This window comes from Momordica charantia, assembly GCF_013281855.1.
Source record: "Momordica charantia cultivar OHB3-1 chromosome 2 unlocalized genomic scaffold, Mcharantia_2.0 BLBB01000002.1, whole genome shotgun sequence".
Lineage (NCBI taxonomy): Eukaryota > Viridiplantae > Streptophyta > Magnoliopsida > Cucurbitales > Cucurbitaceae > Momordica > Momordica charantia.
This window is the reverse complement of record NW_028275160.1, coordinates 4,807,384-4,835,353: the sequence shown is the minus strand read 5'-3', so window position 1 is coordinate 4,835,353 and position 27,970 is coordinate 4,807,384. Positions and strand designations below refer to the sequence as shown.

The window sequence follows — 27,970 nt, the reverse complement described above, 5'->3', positions numbered from 1 at the left end:
GAGGGTACTGTTACCATATTAATTATTATCAACAAATGACAAAATGCCTTAATCTTTAATGAATAAGGTTATTTCCCCCCAAAAACATCCCCTTCCGGTTTCTCTCATGGCTTCCAATTTCCGCATCAACCTGCTCCGAGCTCTGTGCTCCACCGTCTACCATGGCATCGGTAATTCTCATTACCTAAATGCAAATCGAGCTCCGCAAGCTCTGTACCATTTCAGGCACTTCTCTGATGCACCGTCTCCGACGATCGCTACCGCCGGCTCTTCTTCTGCACCGCCTCAGAATGCAGCGGTGCAAAGTACGGCTCGACCTAAGGAAATAGTCAGAAACGCTTCTGCTGCCTCGTCTGTGAATCAGCTCGAGCTTGCTAAATTCTCCGCCATTGCCGACACCTGGTCATCTTCGAATTCTTTGAGAAAATAGAAAAAAAAAACGCATTGGTTAGATGATTTCTGTTGATTGAATTCTTTTCAGTTTTCAGTCGGGATGGTTTCTGAGGAAATTAGGGTTGGGGTAGGGCTCGATTTTTTTAGCAAATTTATGGAGCATGATGTTTAGATAGTTGGAGATGTTTTGAGGTTCCTCTCCTTCATTTTCCTGGAAATTAATCCTTCCTTACTTTGTATATCTCTGTGCAACGAAACTTCCACACCTTTTATCACTAACTGTCGAATCGACATGCTCGAAGGTTCTATGTAGATGACGTATATAACTTTTATCAAGGCTTACTCTCATATATATAATTCAAGTCGAGACTTCTAATAAAAAGGAAAAAGAAACCAATTCACATAGAGCCCTTTGTTCTGCAAATGTTTTCATGCAAGTGCCTAAGAATGAAATTTTGGTGGCTATCCAATAGATACACCGTTTGAATTGGTATACATTGGTATGGTCGCGTGTGCTTTTTTTTGGAGTGTATCTTGGTCGTGCATTCCTTTGATATTCAGTGTGTCTCAGTCTCTAGCCTGGAGAAGTAGGAAAAAGTATACGATGGTTTTCAGTTATTTTATTTGTATTAGGCGTCATATATGTGAAATATCTCACCTGCCGAAATAATATGTGAATTTTCATGGTGTGCAGCATATGGATTTTTGTGAATTGTGTCTAGTATCATCTATGTCTTGCTATCATTTTTGTTCATGGTCAGTGCCCTTTGAGTACTCATTCTAGAGTGTAGTTCATGCCATAGTAAGGATTACAGCACTCGGTAAATTTATAAAGACTGAAGCTGTGGTTTTCAGGTGGGACTCAGAAGGGCCATTTAAGCCATTACATGTGATGAATCCTACAAGACTCTCCTTCATCAGATCCACTCTTTGCCGGCATTTTAGGTACCCCCCACCAAATTTTATGTTGGGTCTTTCAGGCACGTATAAATGTTGGTTCCAGTAACTATCATACTGGCTGACTCCTGATTCTACATTGAACTCTTTTCGTTTTACCCCAGCTATCTAGATATGCAACCCTTTTTGGACGAACTAACTACCATTCTATATTGCTGGATAGTCAGTAATTTTAATTAATAATAAGGCAATTGTATGGATAGCAATGCAAATTCCTATACTCCGAGGCTGATTACATTATTTTAATTGGATACATTATTTGTAGGAATGTACTTGTTATTAAATGCATTAGTTATTTCTAAAATGAAAGATTTTCCTCAAGATTATAAGACTATCCATTTTAAACATGTTAGTAGTATTCAAAATCTGATTGCGTGTTGATGGTTCTGGTTCTTTTAGAGTTATGTAGAAATTATGAACCAGAGATCCTCCTAGAATTCTTATAGTGAAATTATATGTTTAAGTAGTATTGAGCTGCAGTTGGTGACAACAAAAAAAAAAGAAAAAAAAAAAGTATCGAGCTGCAGTTGAGACGTGATATGATATTCATTCTGGTATAACATTTAGCATGTTGTTGGTTCCTGGAATGTAAAGTTTACAATTCAGTGCAATACTAGCGAGATGAATTTTTTTCACTTGATATGTTCTAGGAATTTTGAAATCTTTGTTTGATTAAATATCTACAGGAGAGACCCTTATTCAGTTAGACCTTTTGAAGGACTGAATATTGCTGACGTTGGTTGTGGCGGTGGAATTCTCTCTGAGGTATGTAGTTTTCCTTTTTGGGTCTTGTTGCACTCTTATTAGGAAGTGAAATGTTTACTGCCAGGTGCAACTTGCATGCTTTCTTTTCTTCATAAATACCATTTGTCATGTTCGCTGAGTCTGAAATTTTCCAAAATGATTTCTACCTTAAATCTTTTTTCAACTTATTAGCTCAAAAGGCACACAATTTCTTAGTGTTCTAAAATCATAGGATCAAACAGGTAGTATAGAACTTGCACATCATATCTACCGAAGAAGCGCAATTTTTTTTTCTCCTCTATACCTAGGGGCACCTGCGCTGGCCTAAGCCCAGACCCCGAAGACATCAAGGGTTTTTGGTATTAAGCTCATCGGAAGGTTCGGACTTGAGACCTTTAAGCCAATATGATCAAGAGACTCCAAGCCTTTGTCAACTAGGCTGACCGTTGGGGCAAAGAAGCGTAATTTTTAAAGCCATTCCATTCCTTATTTCTCCTTTTTGGTCAAGGAATTAGATGATTATAAAGTCCAGTAATGTAGCACGGGAGAGAATGACGCCATCCTGAATAAGCCCTCTTGTCTTATAGAGTTGCAAGCAGTCAAATAAGTAGAGCACAAAAGCTTTCTAATTTAATAATTTATTGATATACAGCAGAGTTCGGTGGTAAAGAACCTTATATGTCATTTCTGTCAACATAGATCATCTACGACGTCCTTCCCCCTTTTCCCTTTTTTGTCAATTATAGGGACACAATTGATGTCCCCCACATTCAATTGAGGTTACAGGAGAGCGAGCAATACAATGTGTGAGCCATAAAATGATATTCGCCCTCTATACTAACTTCTAAGAAGCTCCAGTCATGTAGAAAGAAGATAGCCAAGTCGTCCCATATATTTAAGAGAAAGAAATGCAGTCAAGAGTGCAGTTCAATCATTAACCTGTGCACTAATTTGGTGCAGTTCAATCACTGACCTGTGCATTAATTTGTAGGCTTGAAACCATACTTTATAAGGCCATTCTGCTCTCTTTGATTAAATTATTTTTCTTAGTTCATGTAAACTTTTGGAAGATGTTCTTAATCTAATGTTCACTAGCTTTCTCTCTGTTCTTGTAGCCTTTAGCTAGAATGGGTGCGAATGTGACGGGAATTGATGCCGTGGAGAAAAATATCAAGATTGCACGTCTGCATGCTGTATGGTTATTATTCTTGAAGTCAAACAAATCGTTTATTTGGAAAGATCTATGCAGAATTTAACTTGGTGGTCTGGACATGCTTGTATATGCAGGACCTGGACCCTGTGACATCAACAATTGAATATTGTTGTACCACAGCTGGTACATGCAAAAACTTGATTTTTCCTGCACCATCAAACCTCTGTTATTTTGCACCTATTATGTCCAACTTCAAATGTGCTTTACGTGTGGTTTTACATTTGAAAAATTCAACAAAAATCTATTCTACTCCCTTGGAGAGTGCTATAAAGTATTCCAGCTGCCTATATTTTGGTTGACTACCTCCAATCTACTTGTTCTGCGCATTTCAAATTTGCATTACACTTTCTTAAAAAGAAAAAATAAAAGGGGGCAAAAGAAGTGCATTACATTCTTCTTATAAGGGGAAAAAAGGTGCCTATGCTCTTTTTCGAGATACACTTTTTTTCCCACCTTGTTTGCTGTATGCTCAAAAATATTTTTTCCGTCGGAAATACTTTATTTTTGCCATGAAAAATTCAATGCTTATTTATTCTTAAATATTGAATATTCATACGATACTACTTTGTCACAGAAAAGCTGGTGGAGCAGGAAAAGAAGTTCGATGCTGTCATAGCTTTAGAGGTTTGTTCTCACTCTCACCGATGTCTGGTTTCAAAATGAAATTATAATGCGAGTCATTTCACTTTGGAGGTAACTTCTATTTGTTAGCCTGATCATACCAATCGACTGAAACCGAACTGTTAGATTTTTGTCCAAGCTCTTATAAGCAAAACATTTCACTAGGTAATTGAGCATGTGGCGGATCCTGCTGGATTTTGCCAGTCCTTAGCAGCATTGACGGTGCCAAATGGAGCTACAATTATTTCTACGATCAACCGTTCTATGAGGGCATTTGCAACTGCCATTGTTGCAGCAGAATACATTCTCCATTGGGTATGCCAGATCATACAACTGCTCTTATTTGACTGGATACTTCAAATAGAGAAGTCAGTGATTCAGTTGAGTCTTTACTATTTTCTCAATTCTTACAGCTCCCTAAAGGTACGCATCAGTGGTCAAGCTTCCTTACCCCTGAAGAATTGGTTCTGATTCTACAACGCTCCTCTATTTCAGTAAGACCAATGCATAAATATCCATGTTCTTATGTTTTTTCTAATCCCTTTTTCCAATGGGCACTGTCTTCTCTTGTTGTAATGTAATGGCCGCTCTTTTCTTCTCTGTTTCAGGTGGAAGAGATGGCGGGATTTGTGTACAATCCCTTAACCGGCCAATGGTCCGTTTCAGATGACACCAGTGTAAATTACATCGCCTTCGGTACCAAGAGTAGCCAGCAAACAGAGTAACAGAGGTGTAATCTTAATTCTCACTAATTTTGCCCCGAAAACTGAATAGTTACACTCTCAACACCCCCTAAAACTTGTTTTTCTTTGTGGGATATAAGGCTTTCCAATCTCATATACTTGGAGCAAATTTGCTTTGAGCTTTATGATCTTGGCCGACTCCACTTTCATCTTACTTTCTTCAATAATTCTTTATTTTGCCCTCGAAAGGTAAGAAAACATGGTTCTGAATTTCATATCACTCTTAATTATTACCATGAATTATTTGGTTTGGCATGGATATTGAGTACTGGATGGGAGTTGGAATCTGGTTTCTATACTTTTTAAGTTTTGTTTATTTTAGTCTTGAATTTTCGGAAGGTTCATTTTGGTCCAAGTACTTTAATATAGTGACAATTTTGATCGATTCATTTTTTCTTACCTTATTTATTTCAATAAAAAAGTTTAACATGACATTTATTAAATTTCTTGAAATTGAGTTATAAATTTGAATTAAATAGTTTTCATGGGTATAAAATCTGGATTAAAATTTTGTAAGTAAGAATTAAAATGGTTAATTTCAAAAGTATAGGAATTAAAACATATATTTTGAAAATATATGCATTAAAATAAATAAAGAGTTCAATATGATTAAAAGTTGAAAATAAGGAGACGGTAAACATTTTGGTAAGGATTAAAATAATTGTATTTAACCCATGGAATTATATTACGTTATCATCTTGTTGAGTTTCCCAAGATTATTATCAGCGGACCCCACTTCTTTCAAGAGATAGCTCCTCGGGCTTCGGACAACATCAGGACCGTTGGTTAGCTAGTTGATCATGTTTCCATCCGAAAGATCGGCCAATCACAACCGTTCATAGGTAGTAAGAAAATGACCTCGTTATTCGGTTACCACTTGCCGCGTCTTTCTTATGGCAACAGGTTCCTCTTGCGGCTTGCTCATATCTTTTCTTAGCCAAATATATAATTAATACTAAATTAACATAATTATCAATAATAATAAGTTGAGGTGTGTAAAATATTTGTTGATTAATTCAATTCTTTTTATTAAGTTTCTTGGTTTTTTAACAATACTTTTAGAACTATTGGTCAATGTCAAATGTTTATTAATATTATTATGGGCATTTTTACAACATTGAGATTTTGATATTTTTGTATTGTCCAGAAGTTACGTGTTTGACTTGCTTAATAAATTGCACAGCCGGAAATTATTTGGATCCCGTTTGTAGAAAGCAATTTCCCAACGATTGTATTTTATGTAAAGTTTAATTATTTCATATGCTAGGTAATTTATAAATGTTTAGGGTTTAATTAAAAATCGAGAATTTTATCCCATCAATCGCTATAATGGATCTAAGATCTTAATTTCGTGTTTGGATGCCGAGAAAATGAAGGACGAAAATTATTGATTTACCATTAAAAAAGAGGAAAATTTGTCTTGTAAGCGACCGAAGGAAAGTACACGTGGCATGGGCTTACAGTTATCCGATTGCTAATTTGTTGCAATTAGCTAGAGGTTTCTTACCTCTTTAAAACGTGAGCCATTTTCAGCGAAAGGGCGGGGAAGAAGACGAAGATCTTCCGTGAGAGAAATTGTATCGCCTTTCTTTTGACAAGGCAATTAGCAAAATTCAGGGAAGCTACGACTCTGAATTCTCGTTAGATTATTTGTTCGCTGTTCTTCTCTTGTTTGGTTGTAATCTCGATCGTTTAGAATCTCAATTCCATCGATCGGAAAGGGAAGTAGATGCCGACCGACATGGAAGTGTCGCCGTCGATCGTTGCCCGTGGCCGCTTGGCCGTACTGGCAGCACATCTGGCCGCGGCGACCTTGGAACCGCCGGAGATGGCTTCGTCCCTCTTGCCTCACTGCGTGTCGTCTCGGAGCATGGTTCAGCCTCCTGAAATGCTGAAGGGCTCGTTGAAGGTCGTGGATGAGAGGACTGGGAAGAGGTACCAGGTACAGGTATCTGAAGAAGGCACGATAAAGGCCACTGACTTGAAGAAGGTACACGAATTAATGGAACTGTAACATATTTGACAATATTGAATCGGTTTATTCGTTTATTTCACATTATTGCTTTAACTTAGGCTCGTTGGATTGCTTGATGTGGCTTTTGTTGTTAATCGTGGATACCGATTTTAGTCTGATGGACTTGATCGGTGATATTTGCAGATAACCACTGGACCAAATGACAAGGGGCTTAAGCTGTACGATCCAGGCTATCTCAACACGGCGCCGGTTCGGTCATCGATCAGTTATATTGATGGTGATGAGGGAATTCTCAGGTATAGAGGCTACCCGATTGAGGAATTGGCTGAGAGTAGTACCTATGTGGAAGTTGCGTACCTCTTGAGTAAGTTTTCGAGGAGCAATCATTGTATCAATTCTGTTAGTCTAGAATCACTATGGTGGTGTATGGTATTTATCTTCTGGTCATTGATATGATGTCTGATTTGTTCCAGTGTATGGGAATTTGCCTTCTCAGAGTCAATTGGCAGACTGGGAATTTGCTATTTCTCAACATTCCGCTGTACCACAGGGAATTTTGGTGCGATTGCGTTGTCATATTACTATCTTTTTGTGTAAACTTCAATAATTCTGAAACAGACTTCTTACTTATAGAGTCGATCCTCTCTCTATCAATAGGATATCATTCAAGCAATGCCTCATGATGCACATCCAATGGGTGTGCTTGTTAGTGCAATGAGCGCTCTATCTGTCTTTCATCCTGATGCCAATCCTGCCCTTAGGGTAAGTTTATGTTTTCGGTTCTCAGTTGTTTTTTATGGCATACTGCAGCGAATGTGGCAAAAGTTCCAGTTTTTACTTCCTGTTGCAATGAACACTTATTGTGTTCATTTTATTTCCTATTTGCTTTAACTGCATATCACTTACTAATACTAGTACGCCTCATACTACTTTCATTATCTTTCGATAAAGCATATTTTTTTAAAAAAAATGGCAAACGATATCTATCCCAAAGAAGAAAAAAACCTTCATTTAAGGAAATTTTATAGATTCATTGAGTTTGGCTTTGTATAGCATTGCAAGAAAAGTGGCAGTACTAGATGAAAGCTTCAGTATTCAATTTTTCAACTTCATTGTTACTACATGCATCTGTCTTTTTGGGCTTTGTGACTGATGTGAAAGGACTTTTTATTTAGTTGTGCATCATTGTTTTGTTGTAGGGACAAGATCTTTACCGGTCTAAGCAAGTGAGAGACAAACAAATAGTACGTATTATAGGGAAGGTATGCTTTCTATGACCATTTTGCCGGTAAAGATTATTTTATTATTGTTCTTATGTTGTGTTACTTTATTGCTTGCTTGCCAATTTAATTCTGTGTAATGCTCATTATAGTTTGAGACTTCCAGTACTTCCATCTAGATATATGAAACTACTGACTAATTTTATGGTGTTTTCTCTTAATTAATAGGCTCCCACCATTGCAGCCGCAGCTTATCTTAGATTGGCTGGAAGACCTCCAGTTCTCCCTTCCAGCAACCTTTCTTATTCAGAGAATTTCCTCTACATGCTTGATTCATTGTAAGTTGCCTAGATATCTTTTGTTTTCAATAATATATGATATGACTCAGGACAGGTTTTAGTTTCTATTTGAAATGCTATCTTCTTTACCTAGCTAAATTGATACATGTGCGAGTTGGATAGCCTTGTATTCACCATCATATTTCAAGAGAAAATATAAACTGAATTTATAAAGTATGAGAACCAAGGCTTTGGGCCTGAAAAAGAACGATACTATTTGCAGAGGTAATAGGTCTTATAAACCCAATCCTCGGCTTGCTCGAGTCCTAGACATTCTATTCGTCCTTCATGCAGAACATGAAATGAACTGCTCTACAGCTGCTGGTCGCCATCTAGCATCAAGGTAGACAGCATAGTACCAATGACCTGACTTAATTTTTGCAACTCTTATCCCTGTCTCATCCTGGTCTTTTTGGCTTTTCAGTGGTGTTGATGTGTTTACTGCACTTTCCGGAGCTGTTGGAGCACTGTATGGGCCTCTTCATGGAGGTGCCAATGAGGTATACAAACAGCAATTTTTCCCTTGAGCCAGCTTCCAAAATGACTTTATTACGAGACACGACCACTGGGCTCTTTTATGGGCATTATGGATTTGTTTGGTTCCTTTCTTTTATTTTCCTGATGATTGTAAGCTGTGATTAAAATTCTTCCTTCCTTTGCTTTTTCCCTGATTGTAGGCTGTGCTTAAGATGCTGAGCGAAATTGGAACTGTTGAGAACATTCCAGAATTCATCGAGGGTGTTAAAAACAGGTAATTACAACTTTGTTCCAATATGTTAAATTTTTACTTGGTTGATCTCTTACTGTAGTTAGAAAGAACAGCTGAATGAATTTCGTTCCAAGACATTTTGTTTGAATTAAGAATGCTAGTTAGATTGCTCACATCACTTTGTTCTCCAGGAAAAGGAAGATGTCAGGTTTTGGCCATAGGGTGTACAAGAATTACGATCCTAGAGCTAAGGTCATAAGAAAACTGGCCGAGGAAGTGTTTTCCATTGTTGGTCGGGATCCTCTCATTGAGGTATCTGTCTTGCAACTGTTTCCAAGTGAACGTGCAATTGATCCACACCTTCTTAGATCATTGCTACGGTTCCAGTTTGAAAATTATTTAACAATAATTCTCATGCCATATAGGTGGCTGTTGCTTTGGAGAAGGCTGCTCTTTCAGATGAGTACTTCGTCAAGAGGAAGTTATATCCTAATGTTGACTTTTACTCCGGATTAATATACAGGTAGGAAGGTGGATGTTTCCTATTGAAGAGGTGTGCATGTTTTTCCTCTCGAGGAGATAACTGATGGATGTGTTTGATCAGGGCTATGGGATTTCCAACAGAATTTTTCCCCGTATTGTTTGCAATCCCCCGAATGGCTGGATACTTGGCACATTGGCGAGAATCCCTGGATGATCCTGACACAAAGATAATTAGACCGCAACAGGTTAGTTCTCTTCTCCACGCCACCCGGGAAGCCGGGACCTCTGTTTTAAGTTGGGTTAAAGTCTATCTGTACACTTACTTTTCTCAGTCTGAAAGATTGGTCTGCATCCCTTCTTTAGATAGCATGAAACTTCATATAATGCTAGCAATTAGTTTGGTTAACTGTATCTTGGTGCATTCATGGAACTCAGGTCTACACTGGGGAATGGCTGCGGCATTATATTCCACCCAAAGAACGACTTGTACCGGTTAAATCAGACAGGCTCGGTCAGGTTTCCGTTTCGAATGCCTCCAAGCGCCGACTGTCTGGATCCGGGATCTAGACTATTTGGATCACATAAATCAAATGCAGGTAAATAAAATTATGCAAGTTTGCAAGGAAGCGAAACTTGTTTGTTGCATGGTCCAGTCGCTGCCAGAATATGGACAAAGTTGCAAAGTAGAATGTTAGAGAAACAAGATAGACCCTCCATAAAGAATAAAGGATTCGTCGCCATTTGCATACAGTGTGCAAGTTTCTTGTTTTATTAGGATGTGATATTGTAACTTCCAGTACTCTGGATGAATTTATGTTGTACCCAATATCATATTTTCATTCTTCTTTCCAGTTGTAAGATGAAAAATGGTTCTAAACTTCAGTTTAAGGCTGCAGATAACAACAAATTCTGAGCTGAATTTAAGGCAATATCCCTCTTTGTAAACATACCTTCTCTGCGAATTTTTCATCAGCAGAGCTGCAACCTGCTCTCAATTTCCTTCTTGTAGCCCTGTGTCTTCTTCAAACTGAAGAAATTTTCCCTCCAATTCCCCCTTAATGTAACTAATCGTGTTCTCCAGCCTCGGTTTCACGACATTCTCCAGACTCCAGAGCCTTAACTCTTCATTTTTTGGTCTTGATTGCCTCATCAAGTGTCGAAAAACGATGTCTGGAGAGAAGCAAGCTCAACAAGAACCTCAACCGCCTTCACCCACACAAGCACTTCGACATAGTTGAACTTGCTACCCACCTCTGGCCAATCCAGTAAGGTCATTCTTAGTTTCACCATCGGCAAAGTGCTCGATTCTCTTGCTGCTATCGAACTTTAAGAGATGTGTTTTGGATGTTCTCGAGAACTATATGTCTCACATTCTCTCCTGCAACGTACCTGGCTTCAGTCGGATCAAATGAAGAGGATTTCAAGACCTCTCCCATTGATTCCTTTGTAGAAATAATCTTCTTTAGAATCTAACTAAACTGTACAGTCAAAGCATCACTCGCCTTCTTCTCGTGGCTCCAACACGACGTGCTCTCATAACTCCGAGCATTGTCACCGTCAGAACTACATTCAAACACCGGCTTTGGCCAGGCATAAAAAAATAAAAGGATTGTTTGTGGCATTATATTGTATGATCTTAATGAAAAATCGTAAGGAACAGAAGTTACAGCACTTATAAAGTTCTGCCGGCCAAAAAATCAACGGAAATCATAAACATGCAATCAATTGTTGCCACAACTCGACCAGAAGGTTGAGTACAGAGTGCATGGAAAGGAAAATTCTGATCAAACCGCAATGCAAATGAGAAGTATAACCCAAAAGGAATCAAAATATTTTGTCCTAGGAAGAACATTTCTTCCAGAAAAATGAAAAATTCTTCATAGATAAGAGATAGATCAAAAAGGGAAAGAGGAAGAAGAAAACGACACAAAAAAATGGCAATAATTCAATTTGTGGTATATGAATGCGATGATGATTAATTTGTTGAGCGGTGTCGTCAAAGCTCCAATCGATCTTCCCGCTTTATCTTTAACCTTAAAATTTTCTCCATTTTCAATTTGAATTATATTTTCATTTTTGGTATCTTTAACTATTGCCAAATCAAATAATTCACCTTTAAGTTCAATGTTTAAATTTCTACCCCACGATTTTGTTATATTATTAAAGAAAATAATAAAACTTTAGTTTTAACTTGACCTTAAAAATTCAATGAGTATTATCAATTACACCCAAAAAGAGATCAGCTCTAACCCTTTTTCAGGTTGAAACATAGCCCTATGACATCACAAAGTTCATTAGATAGCTTACCAAACAATATTGTATGCATTAAAGGTGAGTGGGGAGAACAGATCCTTGTATAAGAAACAACATTTCATCATGATAAGGGAAAACAACTATAAATTATTCATATATGCATCATAATGCATATAGCGTTTATGAACAGGGGCTGGCTTTTCAGAAGTGTCCTCTGGACGGGGGAGGGGGGAAGAAGCAAATTATCAAACCATGTACTAACTAAGTAGAAGATAAGACAGAGCCTTGGCGCTGAGTGGGGAGAACAGATCCTTGTTTTTGGTAAAAGAGCAAAGCCAGTGGAAGTGCTACTATCTTCTGGCCATATGAGTGGTAGTATGTTTAGAAGTTGAAGCAGATTCCCTTCCAGCAAACATTGGCTTCTTTGTGGAAGAGACACTGCAGAAGAAAGGGACAAAGTGAACGTCAACGTCGAGGTCGTGAATAGGTGGTTCCGAGAGCACTGAGAACAACACTGCAAACAAATGTAACTTACCCAGGACCCTTTTGCACTGCGTTTCTCCGCCAGGCTTTTATATTTTTCATCTCTTGACTGTTCAAGAATAGGAAGGTATCAGTACTGGAGCCATTTCATTGAACACACATGAAAAAGGGCTTTGCTTCAGGCATGGAGAGGTAGTAGATACAGTTTATGAAAGAAATTAGAAGAGAGTAACTAGAAATTGTCGGGTTGGGTTCTGAAGAATATGAGGAAGGGTCTATATAGACATGCTTCCATGATTAAATTACAAATCACCCAGTTATAAGGACCAACTATTTGCTTCTGTTCTGAAGCACACAAAAGAAATGCTCAAGAATTCTATTGATAAAGAAGAGCTTTAAAATAGATGGGAAAAGCCATCTCATTTATTAATTTACTTGAAAGTGATTCCGTGATTAATTTATTTAATCTGTGCTCATGCATCAGATTCTAAGCGGAAAAAGGTCCAACTTTAGGTGCTCTCGTGTATAATTTTCATTTAAGGCATATTAGATTTTAGGCAATGTCTCTTAGTTAGCAACAAGCCATCAATTGTATGAGACCATTTTGTCAATCATAGCTATGCACAATATTTTCAGACTGGCCACTCTCAGGCATCAATTTAATAGTTATACCTCTGAAGCACTTCTATCTTTGCCTTTTTCAGCAAGTTGTTCTTAGTGTTGGACACATTGTAGCCAAACCCGGTTCCTAGGGAAAATCAAGAGAAAAATAACATGTAAATCATTTTTCTTTGCAGAGGGTGCCGGCTGCAGTATTTCCAGAATTAGAATCTATTGCCCAAAACAATTGTAAGGAGCAATAAAGTTTACCTCCAAAGCTTCTCTTATTGCTCGAAGGGGGAACCTTATTACAGATCTGTATTTGACGCTTTTGTTTTCCTGAAAATTCATGACTATCTTCAGAATCTTATATACTAAAAAAAATCTCTGCTTGAATTAACAAAAATATTATCAATACCATCTACACATAAGGATAAGAATAATACATTGGTGGGAATGGGAAATAATTTCCAGATAACATACATCATATGATCTAGCTATTTGTAAGTTTAAATTTAAAATTATGCCGAAATCCAATAGATAGTATGAACAGTATAATAGAACATACGAGCATCTTCATTTTTGTAGCATTGTTTAATTCTATCTGCAACTATGCTCTCATTCTTTTCTAGATCCTCCAACTTCGCCTGAAAGTAGATAGCTTCAGTTTAATGGTAATTTCTCAGAGAAATCATTATCATGCTAAGAAGTAAAATGAAATCCACCTCATATAATTGCAACCATCTAAATGACACTTTTTTCTGCTGCATCCTCGCAATTACAGCATTAGTACTATCTTTACCAAACTGTCTTTCGTAGAACTTTTTCCACAATTTATCAGTTACTGGAGTCAGATCTCTTCCCTAAAAGAAGTTCATATTTAATTTAGCATATACAATAAAGTGAAACCAGATAGTATAATAAGAAGCAAATCCATCTGATCTTACTTTTGAACTTTTCTCCACATGCATCAACTGGTCAAGAGTGCAATGTGGCAAAATACGCTCTAGAAGGTGTATATCAGTTTCGCCAACATCCCCAAGAAACCTCAGATTGTCTATAGCCGTGTTCACACAAAGATCAACCAGCGACGGAATTTTTCTTGCACGAAACATGTTTGTTGATCTCTTCTTTCTCAGGTTGCCACGCTATGAACAAAGAAGAAAAAGACCATTCAATTCAAACAACTGCGACATCTTTGAACAGCAGACAAAATACTAATTTGATAAATCAACTGGTATATATAGCTTAAGGTAACCAATTGCTCTACAAGAAAAATCAGGTGTCTCACATTCAAGCACTTCTTTCACCAAAAATTGACCCAGAGGTAACTAAATTCAAGACACTTCAAAAAAAAAAAAAAAAAGTCATGAATCTACAGCATCTTACGTAGTTCTTAGGTTTGAGCTACCAATCAAAATATAAGAGAGTGAAATAATTCCCCTAGGGTTTCACAAAAACAATAATTCCAAACTTTTCTTCTCAGCTAAATCATTTTGTAATTCAGGACAATAAAAAATAAGCATCGAGTTCAACAACTCCAGAAAAAGCTCGACATCAATGCAGACAATCCTAAATTCATTCAATAGATATTATAACGGAATAAGGAAGCAGATCGGATAAATTACAGAACTCATGATTAGAGAAATCATATTCGATCGTCCTATACAGAAAACAAAAATTAAAAAGAAATAATAACCCAAAGGAAGAAATCGATTCCATCTCTATACAATACGATCTGAGATAGATCGAGAAATTTAAGATCTTGATTGAGGAGCTTACCAACAGTCTGAGAAGACGGAGACGAGAATCGTTGAACCAGAGCGATCGATGAACTAGTTACCGATGCAATGGCCTGCAATCTTCATCCGAACACCTTATTTTATTTTAATTTCTTTTTCCTTTTCCTTTTCCTTTTCCATTTCCTTTTCTCTTTCTTGTTTCTTCTATGTTGCGGTGTTCATCTACAAGAGGCTATATTGCGCCGTTAATTACAAAAATCCTATAGATAAAATAAATAAATAAATAAATATGAAGAGATTCATTTTTTACTGCTTATTTAATTTAAATTTAATTCATTTATTTCAACTTTAAAATTTCCAGCTGTGGATTTGGGTAGGTGATTATATTTTGATAAGACTTTAAATTATAGCGTTTCATATTAACTAACCAATATATTAATGCTGTGTTTCCAAATGTATTTTTCAACAGTGAAAATCTAATTAAGGAAAATAGAAGTATATGCCAATGCTAATTAAAGGAAAAAAAACATAAAACAAATATAAAATGAGCTTCCTTTATAATCCCTTTGTTTTTTTTTTTTTAAATTAAGCTTAGAGATATCCTATCTGTTTTTTTATATAATTTTTATTCTTTTTAAAATCTAGACAAATTTTAAAAAGGAAAAAGTGATTTTCAAAATTTACTTTTGATTTTAAAATTTGAATCAAAGTTCAAATATATTTTATAGATAAGTTAGAAACTTATTAATAAAATTATAAAAATAAACAAACATAATTTTTAAAAACATAAAATTAAAAGCAGAATATTCATCAAACGACACCTAAGCAAAAATTAAAATAATTCCATCAATAGTTTACATAGAAACCAATGTCAACAAAAAAATAATAATAATAATAATAGAAATACGCCAAGGTATTGCCATAGAAACAAAAATACCTCAAAGTTTTGACTTTGATATGGCCTTATTTTAACCAGTGAATTAGAGAGAGTAATTTTTTTAAAACAAATTTGTACTACATTTAGAGTTTATTTTATTTGATATTATTTTTTGTGAGTAACAATTAGTAATTTAATTCAAGAACATATTATAATTAGTTGCGCAGTTAAACTTTCATATAAGCCAAGGTATTGCCATAAAAATTCAAAGAACACAAAAAATTCTGATAATTTATATGGAGTCAAAATAAGTTTATATGTTTTAATTAGTTGTAAATTTATTATTATTAATTTTTTTACAACAACAAATATTCAAACTACAACCCTAAATAAACAATTGAATTGTACTCATGTGGTCAATTTTAATAAAAGAAATAAACAATATAAGTTGATGATAAATTTGTATACAAAATTGATCATAAATTTTATTAACAACGTCTATTAGATTCAGAATTTCTGTTTATTACCCTAACAACTAGTTAAGTTTTCATGTTAAATAATTTCTTACACTTTTTTTCTAGAATAGTTTTCGGAAAAATGTCACGTGCAAGGTCTTGTGATAATATGATTTTACGGTAATATGGTTTTAAGATAATAATACTTTTGTTTCATATAATAATAATAATAATATATATATATTTTGGGATAAATGTCCAGTTTTTTATTTTTTATTTTTTTTTAAAGTCCAATCCATCAAATTTTCGTAGTAGTATATACCTTTTTTATTGAACTCGACCAATTAGTATCTCAATTTCAAAAGCAATGTCAATTACGAATCACTAAATATATAAAACAAATTTGTATTAAATATTGAATTGAACATGAAAATTTTCTAATCCCACATGGATGGGATTGAATCAGTCAAAGAAAAAGGTGTCTTATAATAATATATTTGGAAAAACTAAATAATATTTTTAACATAAAAAAAAAGGGAAAAAACCGTCTACCTAGCTATGTTATATATAAATAGGTTCATAATAGGTGATAGACTTTGCCATTTTATTTTTTTAAAACTCTATCCTGATTTTGCACTTTTATATATATGTGTATATGTGTAATATATACATATGAATTATGCATATGTGTGATGTGTGTAAAGGGTTACAGGAAATTTTATCTCTCAATTTTGTCATTTTATTTATTATTTTTATTCTTGAATTAAATAAATTTATTTACCAAAATTAATTTATGCAACCTTCCTGTTTGGAAAAAAATAATGAGGAGAAAAGACAAGAGCTTAATTAATTTTTACAACTTTCAATTTCATTAAATTGTATCTTAAACTTGAATAAACATTACAGTCTTCACTCTGAACTTTTAAATAATGTTGCACTTATACGTGCAAATGAATTATAAAACATTTAATTACTATTAAATTGATAGAATTCAAACAAAAATTACATTAGATTGATTTTTTTAATTTAAATTTGTAAGTATTGACAAGGTTATATAATGGTTTTGGTGCACCGTTCCAACTTAATTTTGTGCAAAACTTACTTTCCATTAAATTAGTAAGTTATTGAAGTTTTCTATTTTTTTTCTTTTCAAATTAGTAGTTGAATTAATGGAAACGAAGTAAAGGATAAAAACTGCACCACTTATCTAAAGTTAGAATTAAATTTACTGAAATTAGAAAGTTGATAGTAAAAATGGATAATAGTGGTCAAATTGAGAAGTAAAAATAATTTTCACAAAATAATAAATAAGGAAGAAAAGGTTTGAACTTACGCGACCGATGGAAAAGACTGTTTAACTCTGACTATCACAATCCGCAATTTTATTCAACAAGAAAAGTCAAAAGCTCAGCCTTATTGTCGTCTTTTCTTTTTAATTATTTGCTTCAATTATTTTTAGCTGCTCAAACTCCATCCAAAACCATCATTCAAAAATAAATTTAAAAAGTGCTCCATTATTTTTTTTTACAAACAATACAGAGATGGAGAATTGAGCCACAACTCTTAAAAAAATTAGTAAAATAGGTTGAACTAAATTTATGTTTTTTTTGAAGCAACTAAATTTACGTTGACAAAACTATTTCATTCTATTATTGAGTTTATAAACATGTTAGATGTTAACTCGATTGTTTGTTCTGTTTACCATCTAAATTATATTTAGTTAAAGTAATTGACCGAATCTAATTTAATCATTTAATTTGAATTAATTTAAATTGTTCTAATAATTTATATTAAACGAAATTGTTATCCCGATAAAGAAAGTTAAATTGAGTATAATTATTAGTTAAAACATTGGTAGTCTTGAACAATATAGAAGTTCAAACTTTGCATCCACACATTTGCGACGTTGTATTCTAAATATAAATAAAATATTGTAAAATAAAAATTGGTAATATTCTAACTAAAATATTTATTATTTTCAACTCGAAGCATAATTTAGTGGACTTTTTTTTTCTTTTCTAAATATTACTAAAAATAAACTATTTTTTAAACTGCTGTGAACTCTAAACTAATTTTTAAAGTAATTTTCTACCCATATGTGACAATTCGCGTCACGTATGTTGAGGTGACATGTATTATGTATTAGAGTTATAAAAAAATAGCATAATTTAAAAAAAAATAAAAAAAGAACTTTTATTTTTAATAATATTAAAGTATTCTTAAAAGAAATTACAAACTTTTTAAATATAATCTCCACCTGTGGTTAACGGAGATTCCCGTCGGGCGCCGCCCCAGGACAGCCGTGCGACGCGACGGAGTCCCTTTTCCAATACGTTGTGCGCTTACGTCGCCCATCGTTATATTACGTAATAATTAAATTTTCAAGTAGATTTCAATAAAAAAGGAAAAATTAATTGGTCTTTTTTTTTTTCTTGTTAATGAATCCAGTCAAATTGACCTAAATTCATTCAAAGATCCCAAATAAAAACATAAAATAGAGAAACATACGACTTTATCCTGAGAGTTGAAAATTCATCCTCCACAGCCAGCCTCTGGTCAACCCCTTTTTGAGCCTCTCTTTTCCTGACTTTTTCCACCACCGCGTCTATAAATCCCCCCTCCCCATTTCTTCATTTTTCAGCACAATCAAAATTCAAATCCTTCTGCTCATCAAAGATCTCAATAATTTTTTTTCTTTCTTTTTCTTCGAGTTCTGGTTTTGTTTCTGATCGCATCCAACTCTGATTTCTGTTCACTGAATTCTGAGAAACCCAGCGGCGACGACGGCGGCGCCGGAAATGGACAGTTCAGAGGTAAGCTCCGGCGCACCGCCGCCATTTTTGACTAAAACATACGAGATGGTGGACGACCCATCGACAAACGCCGTCGTATCGTGGAGTCAAAGCGGTTTCAGCTTCGTGGTTTGGAACCCACCGGAATTCGCCAAAGAATTGCTCCCAATATATTTCAAGCACAACAATTTCTCCAGCTTCGTTCGCCAATTGAACACTTACGTGAGTTCGAATCAGACATCAAATTTCACAACCCCATCGTCGTTTTCCCCTGTTTTTTTTCCTAACATTAATCAATTCCTCTGTTTTTAGTTAAAATCCTGAGAGCAAAATTGTGGTATCTCTGTTTAGGGGTTCAGGAAGATCGATCGAGAGCAATGGGAATTCGCAAACGAGGGATTTGTAAGAGGACGAACCCATCTTCTAAGAACCATCCACCGACGGAAACCAATCTACAGCCACAGCCAGAACCAGAGCCATAGCCAGAACCAGGGCCAGAGCCATAGCCAGAGCTCCAATGGATTTCCATTTTCGGAACCAGAGAGGCAGGAGCTGGAGAACAAAATCAAGATCCTGAATCAAGAAAACACCCAACTTCAATCACAGCTGCAGAAGCACGAAAGAGAGAAAGAAGAAATCGAGCGCCAAATTCAGTCGCTCTGTAACCAATTATGGAGAATGGGGAATGAGCAGAAGCAGCTAATTACCATGCTGACGGCTCAATTGCAGAAGCAGCATCCGAGCAAAAAGAGGAGACTGTGGAAACTGAACGACTTATTGCTGGAAGACCCATCGGAGTGGGAGAAAGAGGAGAAGAATGGTTGGAAGAGCGTGATGATTCCGCCATTGGAGCTGATGGGGAAGCTTGAATCGTCGTTGGGGTTGTGCGAGGAGTTGCTGTGCAGCGTGGCGAAGGTGGTCGGAGAAGAATCGAAGGTGGTCGGAGAAGTCAAGGTTGTGGGGTCGAAGGAGGGGGATGTGAGAAATGGAGCGAATGATGTGTTTTGGGAACAGTTTCTGACGGAGATTCCAGGCTCTTCCAATGCAGGGGAAGTGATCTATTTGAATAGAAGGAATAATGTTGTAAATTAGAGAGAATTTAGATGTTGTAAATGATTCATTTCTGTAGCCTTTTTGCTCTTTAGGATTCTAATTGAACGTGGAAGTTTTGTTTTTGTTTTTTTTTTTTTAGAAAATGTGAAACCTTTGTTCGAACTTCCGACTTAGAGAATGGACAAGATGTCTCTTGAATTGCTTATATTCGTGTAAATTTTAATCTTGAACTTCGATGAAAATCAATTTTAACTTGAAAAAAAACTATGAACTTGAATAATTCTAATAAAGTTAATTGATGCGTTAGTCAACTAATGAAAGGATCGATGATGTGGTCGTTATTATTAATTGGACTAGGATCGACAAAATATATTAATTTGATATTACTTTTTTGATTAGACATGCGAGGTGGCAAAATGTTGATTATTTGAGAGCAAATTTGGCTAATTGTTGAAAGCTACCAGTCAACTCCAGCTGGACAATTGGACTTGTCAAAGAGCCACATCAGCATCCTTTTATGCCATCTCACCATTTTTTCATTGTTGAATCTTCATGGGTCGGGTTTTCTTTAAACGGGTTATGTTATGAACCTGAAGTTAGTTAGAATTCTTCTCTGTACATGTCAGTTACAGAGAGAGGGGAGCATTTTGAGAGTGGGTGTAAGAGAGAGAGGGAGGGTTCTTCTTCTTCCCTGAAAATGTACTCTGATAAATTAGGGTTTTAGAGTTTTCCGTGTATGAGAGCTGAACTTTGCAGCTGATTTATGCGCCTGAGGATTTCTGCGCCTCTGTTCCGTAGGAGGAGCGGTTCCTTGCTCTGAATCGATTAAGTGAATGATCCAACCGCTATAATCTTGTGTGTTATTCTTCTCTCCCTTTACTCACTGTTACGTTTAATTTCATATTACTTGATCAACAATAGATTAATATTTCGGTTGGGCTGCTGCTGTTTTTGAAGCATATTAGTTAAGTCTTGTGCTGGTTGGTGTATCTGTTAGCTCATTTATTTTATCAGATTGCTATTAGAACTTGTTTTATACTCATTTAAGTTCTTTGAGACTTGTAAATATTGTTCATTCATGGCTCCTCATTTGAGGTTGAAAGATTTTATGGTAAAGGAGATTTTGCTTTGTGGAAAAAGAAAATGAGAGCCCTCCTTCTTCAGCTTCAGTCTCTAAAGCACTTGACGATCCAAAGACTTGGTCTACTCTGAAAGAAGATGAGACTGAAGAGATGAATTAGGATATTGCTTTTAGTTCAATTATTTTTTATCTTGCAGATAATGTGTCCTTCGAAAAGGTTCACGAGGCAAAAACTGCTCTAGAAATATGTACTAAGTTGGATTCTATTTAGAGACCTCAGGAAAGTCTTTTACCACTAAGCTATGTTATACGTCAAAATGGATGTGACCAAAGACCTTGAGCAGAATCTTGATGAATTCAACCCAATTGTAATTTGTGCTAGATTTAAGTAATATTGATCAAGTAATGTCGGATGAAAACAAGGTTATTATATTGTTAAATTAAATACACTCCCAGGTTCATGGGATGAGATAAAATCAGAAATCAAATATGGGAGGGATAGCCTTAGTTTAGACATTGGTAGTGTTGAGATATTGTGGGTATCGTCTTAAAAAGAAAGAGAAAAAAAAAAGTCTTTGATGCATGAGTGTGACTTGTGGGTATCTCTTTTCTTTTCTTTTTTACCCGATGTATTCCCGTACGAGAGTTCAAACCTCTGATCTCTTCAATTACCACCTAGTTATGTTCATGTTGAGTATTTTTGTTTATATCTACTGGTAATGGAATGCTTTGACAAGTTATCAAATTAATATTATTCATTACTTGAATTTTAAGATTTTTTAAAAGATATTTGATGCTAGCCGTAACTTTTGTTTTTTTATCGGTCGAAAATTATTTTTGTAGGTATTGATTTCTTTGATATGTTAATAGGTTTTTACATATTTGAACATCAATGGCATGATTTTCTATTTAGATTTAATCCTGAAATAATGATTTTGTATTCAGATTTTCACTTAAAATACATTTGAAACCATAGCATTTTCATTTATCCTAAACAAAGCAAAATTTTAATTTTCTTTAGTTTTTAAGTTGAGAATTATTTTGGGCGTAGGTTAGAGAACATAGAAAGACGGTCAGATGTCCCAACCTTTAGTCAATAGACAGCCCAAAACAGAGAGTTCAAAGAATAGACTATTGCTCCTTTGAGAGAACCTAATGAATTAACAAAATGTCCTTCACACTTCGCCTTCTACTGCTATAAACCAAAGAAAAATCTTTTCTATTGCTTTCCTCTGTCCTTAAAAAAAAAACAGAGGAGAGTTCAAATCAACCCCTAACATTCCATCAATTATGGGTTGAAAAGCTTCCAAAGATGTATAAGAAAGAGCCCCTGATAATTCGTTATTAGAAAGCCAAATAGTAGAGTGAAATACTTTATCCTCAAAATTTGTGACGAAGAGACATCTAAAACTTTGTGACGAATCTTCCTCCATGTAAGAAAATAACTCAATGAAATCGTTTCTAATTTTAAACAAACTCATCGGTCTTGGATAATTAGTCCAACAACCACGATGTTTGGTTTCTTGCATTTCGCTTTTTATACCTAATCTTTTCTTCTATTGCAAGGAAATTAATGTAGTTGCTTTAATTTGGCATCACAGACTCACTCAGTTTGAAAGCTCTATATACGTCGGAAAGTATGGAAACACGATCGCGTCGATTAAAGAGACTGATGAGAGAAGAAGAACGAGTTGATAGGATTAGCCAACTTCCCCATTCTATTCGTGTTCTCATTCTCTCATTTTTACCCACTAAGGAGGTTGTGAAGATGATACTTGTTCCACCATTCAGGGATGTGTGGACTCGCAGTCGCAATCTCACCTTCGATCAGAATGAGTTTCATGACAGTAATAGTCGTATTCCTGATGCTCCACATTACAACACGAGGTTCGTGAACTTTATCCGAAACATGTTGAGGGTTCATGTAGGTGAAACTATTGATGAGTTTCATCTCATATTCTGGTTAAATTTGATTTACGAGGAACATACTACGCATTCTCATTCAAGTTATCTGAAAGTGAAATCTATGGAAAGTGAAATAACTCACTGGATAAAATTTGCTGTGCGCAAGAGCGTTAAAGTTCTGAACCTCAACTTATTAGCTTCACGAGGGGGTCGTGTAATTAAGTATGAACTGCCTGATCTTGTTTTTAGGTGTAATGATCTCAGGGAGTTTATGTTAGCTGGCTGTGTAATCAGGAAGCCTTTGGTTACTCAACTCAACTCACTTAGAAAGCTATCCCTTAGGGATATAGAGTTGAGTGACAATATTATGAACAGCATCGTGGAAGGGTGCTCGGTGCTCGAAGAACTTTCTTTCCTCAGTTGTTCTGGGGTTCGTATGCTTAGGTTGGCTAATCCTCGTGTTAAAAGACTGATTATTTCCATTGGATGGTTTGAGGAAAAGTTGGTAAAGAAGAAGTTGGAGATTATCTGCCCTCATGTCACATCACTGGAAATCTCAGGAGCGATACCGCTTGTGGATTTAAAGAATTCATCTTCTGTCCTTGATGCTTCCCTTCGCTATGACACCATTTTCTTCAAATGTGCACCAAAAAAAATATGAAAAGATGCGAACACTCCTCGAGCAGTTAACTCAAACTGGTGTTCTTGTGATGTGCAGTAAAATGATTTTGGTACAACTTTCCCTCCTCATTTACCTTGTTTAGATTGTAAATTTCATAAAAACTCTAATGTTTTCTAATTGCACTTTCAGGTCTTTACCACATGGGCATTGAGAAACATGCCTTTCCCTGTCTTCAGTTCACGATCTCTTACCTTAGAGCTTCAATTTTCAAAATGGCTTCTCCCCGGAATACGTGGCATACTCAGAAATTCATCTCATTTGGAGACACTGACTATTTACATCCACTCTGAACCACTGCCGAACCGTATTATGGAGGTACAAGAAGTTAGAAGTTAGTTTATCTTTTCCCATTTGAATGTTTTAGATTAGGAGTAATGTGTTGTTTTATTTTCTTTGAATTATCAGAGCAACCAAGCGTTGTGGATGTGGGAGCATCATGATTTCGATGATGGGGATTACTGGAAGTCTCGGGAACCCGATGTTGCTTTGGGTATGCTCAAGACCATAAAAATATATGGTTATATAATAGAGCCATCAGTTTTGCCCATTATAGGATTTCTAATGAAGAAAGCATTGGTCTTGGAGGAGATGGTTATTTCTAATTCTGCCACAGTGTTCGAAGCGGTAGATATCGATACTGATGAACTGTTTGAACTTTGTAAGAATTTGTTGAAACTTCCCAGGGCCTCCCCCTCTGCAGTAATCAACTTCTGTTGATTTTTTGAATTCATAGCGAAATGACTTCATCTAATTTGCTTGTCTTCAATTTTGAATCTTGATTCAATAGTGAATACTTTGTAGCATTTTTTCTACAGTACCATCAATAACCTTACTCTGGGATATGCTAAAGGAAAACTAACTTGTTTTCTTGCTGGTGTTATTAATTCAATCATTTATTTGGTGAGATGAATGTGATTTCTTTTCTAATAATTATTCCTCTCTTGAGGGTTAGAATCTACGTATGATATATCTTGGAATTGAATAGAAAAAATTGACCTTTAGAGAAATGCAGATACCTGCAGATATGGTGTAAATACAACATTTTTTATTTGGCTAATGTTGCCTAAATCAGACAGGCTCAGTCAGGTTTCGGTTTCGAATGCCTCCAAGAGCTGTTAACCCATAAGGCTGGTCTCATCTCTTCACAAGGTAATACTTCTCTTACTTAAATGTTTCTTTTAGTATAACATGTGAGGTGGAGAATTGAACTTGCAATCTTTTGGTTTGAGATATATGTCAGTTACCGTTTTGATTTTGATTTAAATGTTATTCCATATTCTTTATGATTTTTCCTTGTATATCAGTATATATTTGTCTGTAATCTTTGGCTTTAATTGTTACCAAAGATTGAGCTATTTCCTTTCTCGTAACATTGACTATTTTATAATAAAGGGTCTTCTCTAGCTAAATATATAAGGCAGAGAGCTTTTATTCCAGAAAATACAGTAGCTCCAGACCTGGATCCGGGATTCTAGACTATTTTAATCAAATTCAGGTAAATATAATTATGCAAGTTTGCAAGGAAACAAAACTTGTTCAGAATGTGGACAAAGTTGCAAAGTAGAATGTTAGAGGAGCAAGATATTGACCCCCCATAAAGAATAAAGGATACTTGGCGGTTGGTATGCAGTGTGCAAGTTTCTTGTTTTACTTGGATGTGATATTGTAACTTCCAGTACTTTGGAGGAATTTATGTTGTACCCTTATCATATATTCATTCTTCTTTCCCGTTGTAAGATGGAAAAATGGTTCTAAAGCTATAATTATAAAGCCTTTCAAACTTCTCTCTATCTTAAAAAAACTCTCTCTTCTTGCGTACTTTGCCCAAATTCCAATTCTGATCATTTTACAAAACATTTGAAGATTTTTCCAGATGGATCAAAATGTAAGCTTTTGTTCCACATTTTTCTTTCCTTCCGCTACTTTGAATAACCATTCTAATTTTAGTCTTCTGTTTTTTTCTTACCATTTCTTTGATACGCAAAATTTAACTTTTTTTTTTAACCTTCTTCTTATTATTATTTTGTTGTAAATGATTTTAAAAAAGTAAATGATAAAATAAGGAAACACAGGGGTAAAATTAGTGTTTATATATATATATGTTATAATTAAAATTAAAATTATTATTATTATCCATAAAAGTCTAAACTTTTTCCTCTCATCTCTTGTAAAAGCAGCATTATTAGATGCAGGAGAAGAATAAAGCCATCTACTTCATTCTCTTTAAATTAGACTAATGTTTGATGTTTATGAATGACTTGTTTCCTCCCATATTTTTACTTCAATGCAACACAATGAATCAAGATTTATCAATATTGTTAATTTGAACATAGTTTAACTAGTTGATAAGTATTTTTGACAAAAAAAAAAAGTTGGAATCTTGAAGCAAAACAAACAAACAACTTTTCTGTAAAAAACGATCAGTCTTTGTGTTCGGTCTAAATAAATTTTAAACAAATAAAGATAAAAAGCTATGAAATTTACCTAAAACAAAAGGTCAAACCTACGATTGTCAAACATTCACAAAGTATTGCTCTTCTCATCTTACAAGTATACATGGGTTAATTTATCACTTTTTTTTTTTTTTTTGAGATAAGTTTATTTTATCACTTTTGGTGCTGCTCATTTTCTAACTATAAAATATATAATTCTTACTAAAAGGACTAGCAGCTTATAAATTCGTCATTGATCTAATCAAATCCATTAAAAAAAAGCATAAACTCGATTTTTTAATCTTAAATTAGAGTAATAATTTTATAATTGAACAAGACTTACCTACGAGAATAGAAGTCGATCACACTAACATCTCTAAACTATTAAGAATACGAGAAATTGAAAAGTCAATAAGATCTCATTTGAATAGGTATGTAAGTAAATATTTGTCTTTATTGATTTATACAATTCAATAAATATGAAATATCGATTTTCCTATCATATTTAGATTTAGTTTGGGATTGTTGTACCTTTTCAACTAAATTAATATTTGTTAAATTTCATTTTTAAATATAGAAACAACAGTTCACAGTGTTTGGTAAATCCTAATATTGTGTTTAATATTTAATTTTAGGTTAACATACTGTATTGGTATTTTTATACATTTGGCTTTATTCATTTGGGTCTCTATACTCTCAACAACTTTAGTTCATTTTAGTCTTTGCACTCTCAAAATATTCATTTTGATCTCCATACTTTTAAAAAGTTACCATTTTAGTCATTGTTTACAAAATTTTAATACGAATTCTACTCGGAACGAAATTCCTTTAGTATAAAGTCATGATTACATTTTGTTATTAAGGATAGGGGTGTAGATGTAGGAGACCTGAATGGCTCCACGTGGCGGTTGAGACCAATCTCACGGAAGAAAACAACCTAGAAAGGAGGTAGTCGAGAAATTAATATCTTGGTCGGTTATCATTTTATATAGGGGATTTGTAATGTGTAGCATATAAGTTTTCTATATTTAACAAAATAGCATGTTTTTTTTTATATTTTCAAATATAGTATTTTTCTGAAAATACTAATTTTAAAATTTTCAGTATTCCCAAATTACCCTTTTCAGTTATCGCGCATAAACTTTCCCAATTTCTTTTCGTTATTATATATCAAACATATATCGCATATATATCAAGAGTATATCTGACAACATTAGTATATCAGAAGTAAATCAATAGTATATCAGAAGTCAATCAGTTATATATCAGTTGTATAATAGTAAATCACTATTTTACCTACTTTAACCCTTTGTCTTGTATTTTTTCTTATCAATTAGAAATCAGTAGATATTGGCATGTATGGAAAATGAGAAAAAATTTGATACTTACTGAAAATGAGAAAGGAAACTTGAAAGGAACGTGAATTACTGTGAATGAGAAATCGAAGGGAAGAAGATGAATGAGCAATCAATTAGAGATTAGAGGTAAATAGAAATTTAGGGTTTTTCTGTATATCAATAATATATCAGTGATATATCAAGTATACATCGTACATATATCAGTAGTACAATTAAGTTTTATTTAAAGTTTTAAAGATCAAAACGAAATCAGCAACAATGTCATTCTTAAAAGATTTAAACATCATTCTTGGGTATCAACATCAACATCAAATTAGCAGCAAAGTCCTTCAACGAAAAACTTAAAGGTTTAACATCAAAACGAACCAGTAGCATAAACAAAAAGTAGACTAACAATGTCATTCTTAAAATTCTATAAAAGAAGAAGCGTAAGTTCCAACAGTCTAGAAAAGCGTAAGTTTCATTCTTGTATAATCTTTAGGTAAAAGCTTGGGACATCAATCTTCGGTGATTGTCGTGTCTTCAGAGATAATATCTTTGAAACTTTCTGTTTTTCCATAGACAACACTTTTGGCGTTGGTTTACGTTGTCTTTTGGGACGAACGACATCAACATTTTCGACGATGTTATTTTATTTCATTTTTTGTGTTTGTACCATTGCTTTTATCTGGAAAAAAAATTATTTCATATATTAATAGTATCTCAGAAAACATATTAGAGGTAATATGTTCAAAATAATTGGTAGATATCATAGTTATATCAGAAGTAAATCAATTTCATATCATATGTATATCAAACGTATATCACATATATATCAATAGTATATCTGCGAATCATAGTTATATTAGAAGTAAATCAATA

At 34.6% G+C, this 27,970-nt stretch overlaps 5 protein-coding genes and 1 pseudogene across 5 annotated transcripts; 4 read left to right on the top strand and 2 right to left on the bottom strand.

Moving 5' to 3' along the window:
- Positions 1–59: 59 nt before the first annotated feature.
- On the top strand, positions 60–4,930 carry COQ3 (coenzyme Q 3). Its single transcript, XM_022294080.2, has 9 exons — positions 60–402; positions 1,249–1,338; positions 2,037–2,115; positions 3,210–3,287; positions 3,382–3,430; positions 3,882–3,931; positions 4,094–4,243; positions 4,342–4,422; positions 4,537–4,930. The coding sequence occupies exons 1-9, from the start codon at positions 107–109 to the stop codon at positions 4,651–4,653; spliced, it is 990 nt and encodes a 329-aa protein (XP_022149772.1). The 5' UTR covers positions 60–106; the 3' UTR covers positions 4,654–4,930.
- A 1,242-nt stretch (positions 4,931–6,172) lies between these two features.
- LOC111018056 (citrate synthase, glyoxysomal) lies at positions 6,173–10,341 on the top strand. Its single transcript, XM_022293999.2, has 13 exons — positions 6,173–6,661; positions 6,830–7,010; positions 7,120–7,205; positions 7,304–7,408; positions 7,846–7,908; positions 8,095–8,204; positions 8,428–8,547; positions 8,629–8,704; positions 8,882–8,955; positions 9,105–9,225; positions 9,339–9,436; positions 9,518–9,641; positions 9,832–10,341. The coding sequence occupies exons 1-13, from the start codon at positions 6,401–6,403 to the stop codon at positions 9,961–9,963; spliced, it is 1,551 nt and encodes a 516-aa protein (XP_022149691.1). The 5' UTR covers positions 6,173–6,400; the 3' UTR covers positions 9,964–10,341.
- Positions 10,276–11,574, bottom strand: LOC111018057 (V-type proton ATPase subunit D pseudogene; annotated as a pseudogene).
- A 174-nt stretch (positions 11,575–11,748) lies between these two features.
- Positions 11,749–14,696, bottom strand: LOC111018119 (transcription elongation factor B polypeptide). The gene is made up of 8 exons (XM_022294077.2): positions 14,515–14,696; positions 13,680–13,880; positions 13,458–13,595; positions 13,301–13,379; positions 13,003–13,071; positions 12,805–12,880; positions 12,185–12,241; positions 11,749–12,087 (listed from the first exon to the last, which is right to left on the bottom strand). Exons 2-8 carry the CDS (start codon positions 13,845–13,847, stop codon positions 12,000–12,002), a joined length of 675 nt encoding a protein of 224 aa, XP_022149769.1. The 5' UTR covers positions 13,848–13,880; positions 14,515–14,696; the 3' UTR covers positions 11,749–11,999.
- Positions 14,697–18,348: 3,652 nt separating this feature from the next.
- On the top strand, positions 18,349–19,854 carry LOC111018080 (heat stress transcription factor A-4c). The gene is made up of 2 exons (XM_022294032.2): positions 18,349–18,820; positions 18,950–19,854. The coding sequence occupies exons 1-2, from the start codon at positions 18,605–18,607 to the stop codon at positions 19,688–19,690; spliced, it is 957 nt and encodes a 318-aa protein (XP_022149724.1). The 5' UTR covers positions 18,349–18,604; the 3' UTR covers positions 19,691–19,854.
- Positions 19,855–20,293: 439 nt separating this feature from the next.
- Positions 20,294–24,187, top strand: LOC111018085 (FBD-associated F-box protein At1g66310-like). Its single transcript, XM_022294035.2, has 4 exons — positions 20,294–20,506; positions 22,334–23,368; positions 23,449–23,634; positions 23,725–24,187. The coding sequence occupies exon 2, from the start codon at positions 22,372–22,374 to the stop codon at positions 23,296–23,298; it is 927 nt and encodes a 308-aa protein (XP_022149727.2). The 5' UTR covers positions 20,294–20,506; positions 22,334–22,371; the 3' UTR covers positions 23,299–23,368; positions 23,449–23,634; positions 23,725–24,187.
- Positions 24,188–27,970: the final 3,783 nt, after the last annotated feature.

Excerpts from the sequence above, each read along its gene's own strand:
- LOC111018119 (XM_022294077.2), bottom strand. The coding sequence starts at position 13,847 with ATGTTTCGTGCAAGAAAAATTCCGTCGCTGGTTGATCTTTGTGTGAAC. Across the intron at positions 13,596-13,679 it reads ATGTGGAGAAAAGTTCAAAA|GGAAGAGATCTGACTCCAGT; the intron begins GTAAGATCAGAT and ends AACTTCTTTTAG. Across the intron at positions 12,881-13,002 it reads CAATAAGAGAAGCTTTGGAG|GAACCGGGTTTGGCTACAAT; the intron begins GTAAACTTTATT and ends GATTTTCCCTAG.
- LOC111018056 (XM_022293999.2), top strand. The coding sequence starts at position 6,401 with ATGCCGACCGACATGGAAGTGTCGCCGTCGATCGTTGCCCGTGGCCGC. Across the intron at positions 7,409-7,845 it reads ATGCCAATCCTGCCCTTAGG|GGACAAGATCTTTACCGGTC; the intron begins GTAAGTTTATGT and ends GTTTTGTTGTAG. Across the intron at positions 8,205-8,427 it reads CTCTACATGCTTGATTCATT|AGGTAATAGGTCTTATAAAC; the intron begins GTAAGTTGCCTA and ends TACTATTTGCAG.
- LOC111018080 (XM_022294032.2), top strand. The coding sequence starts at position 18,605 with ATGGACAGTTCAGAGGTAAGCTCCGGCGCACCGCCGCCATTTTTGACT. Across the intron at positions 18,821-18,949 it reads TTCGCCAATTGAACACTTAC|GGGTTCAGGAAGATCGATCG; the intron begins GTGAGTTCGAAT and ends ATCTCTGTTTAG.
- LOC111018085 (XM_022294035.2), top strand. The coding sequence starts at position 22,372 with ATGGAAACACGATCGCGTCGATTAAAGAGACTGATGAGAGAAGAAGAA.
- COQ3 (XM_022294080.2), top strand. The coding sequence starts at position 107 with ATGGCTTCCAATTTCCGCATCAACCTGCTCCGAGCTCTGTGCTCCACC. Across the intron at positions 2,116-3,209 it reads GCGGTGGAATTCTCTCTGAG|CCTTTAGCTAGAATGGGTGC; the intron begins GTATGTAGTTTT and ends CTGTTCTTGTAG. Across the intron at positions 4,244-4,341 it reads CAGAATACATTCTCCATTGG|CTCCCTAAAGGTACGCATCA; the intron begins GTATGCCAGATC and ends CAATTCTTACAG.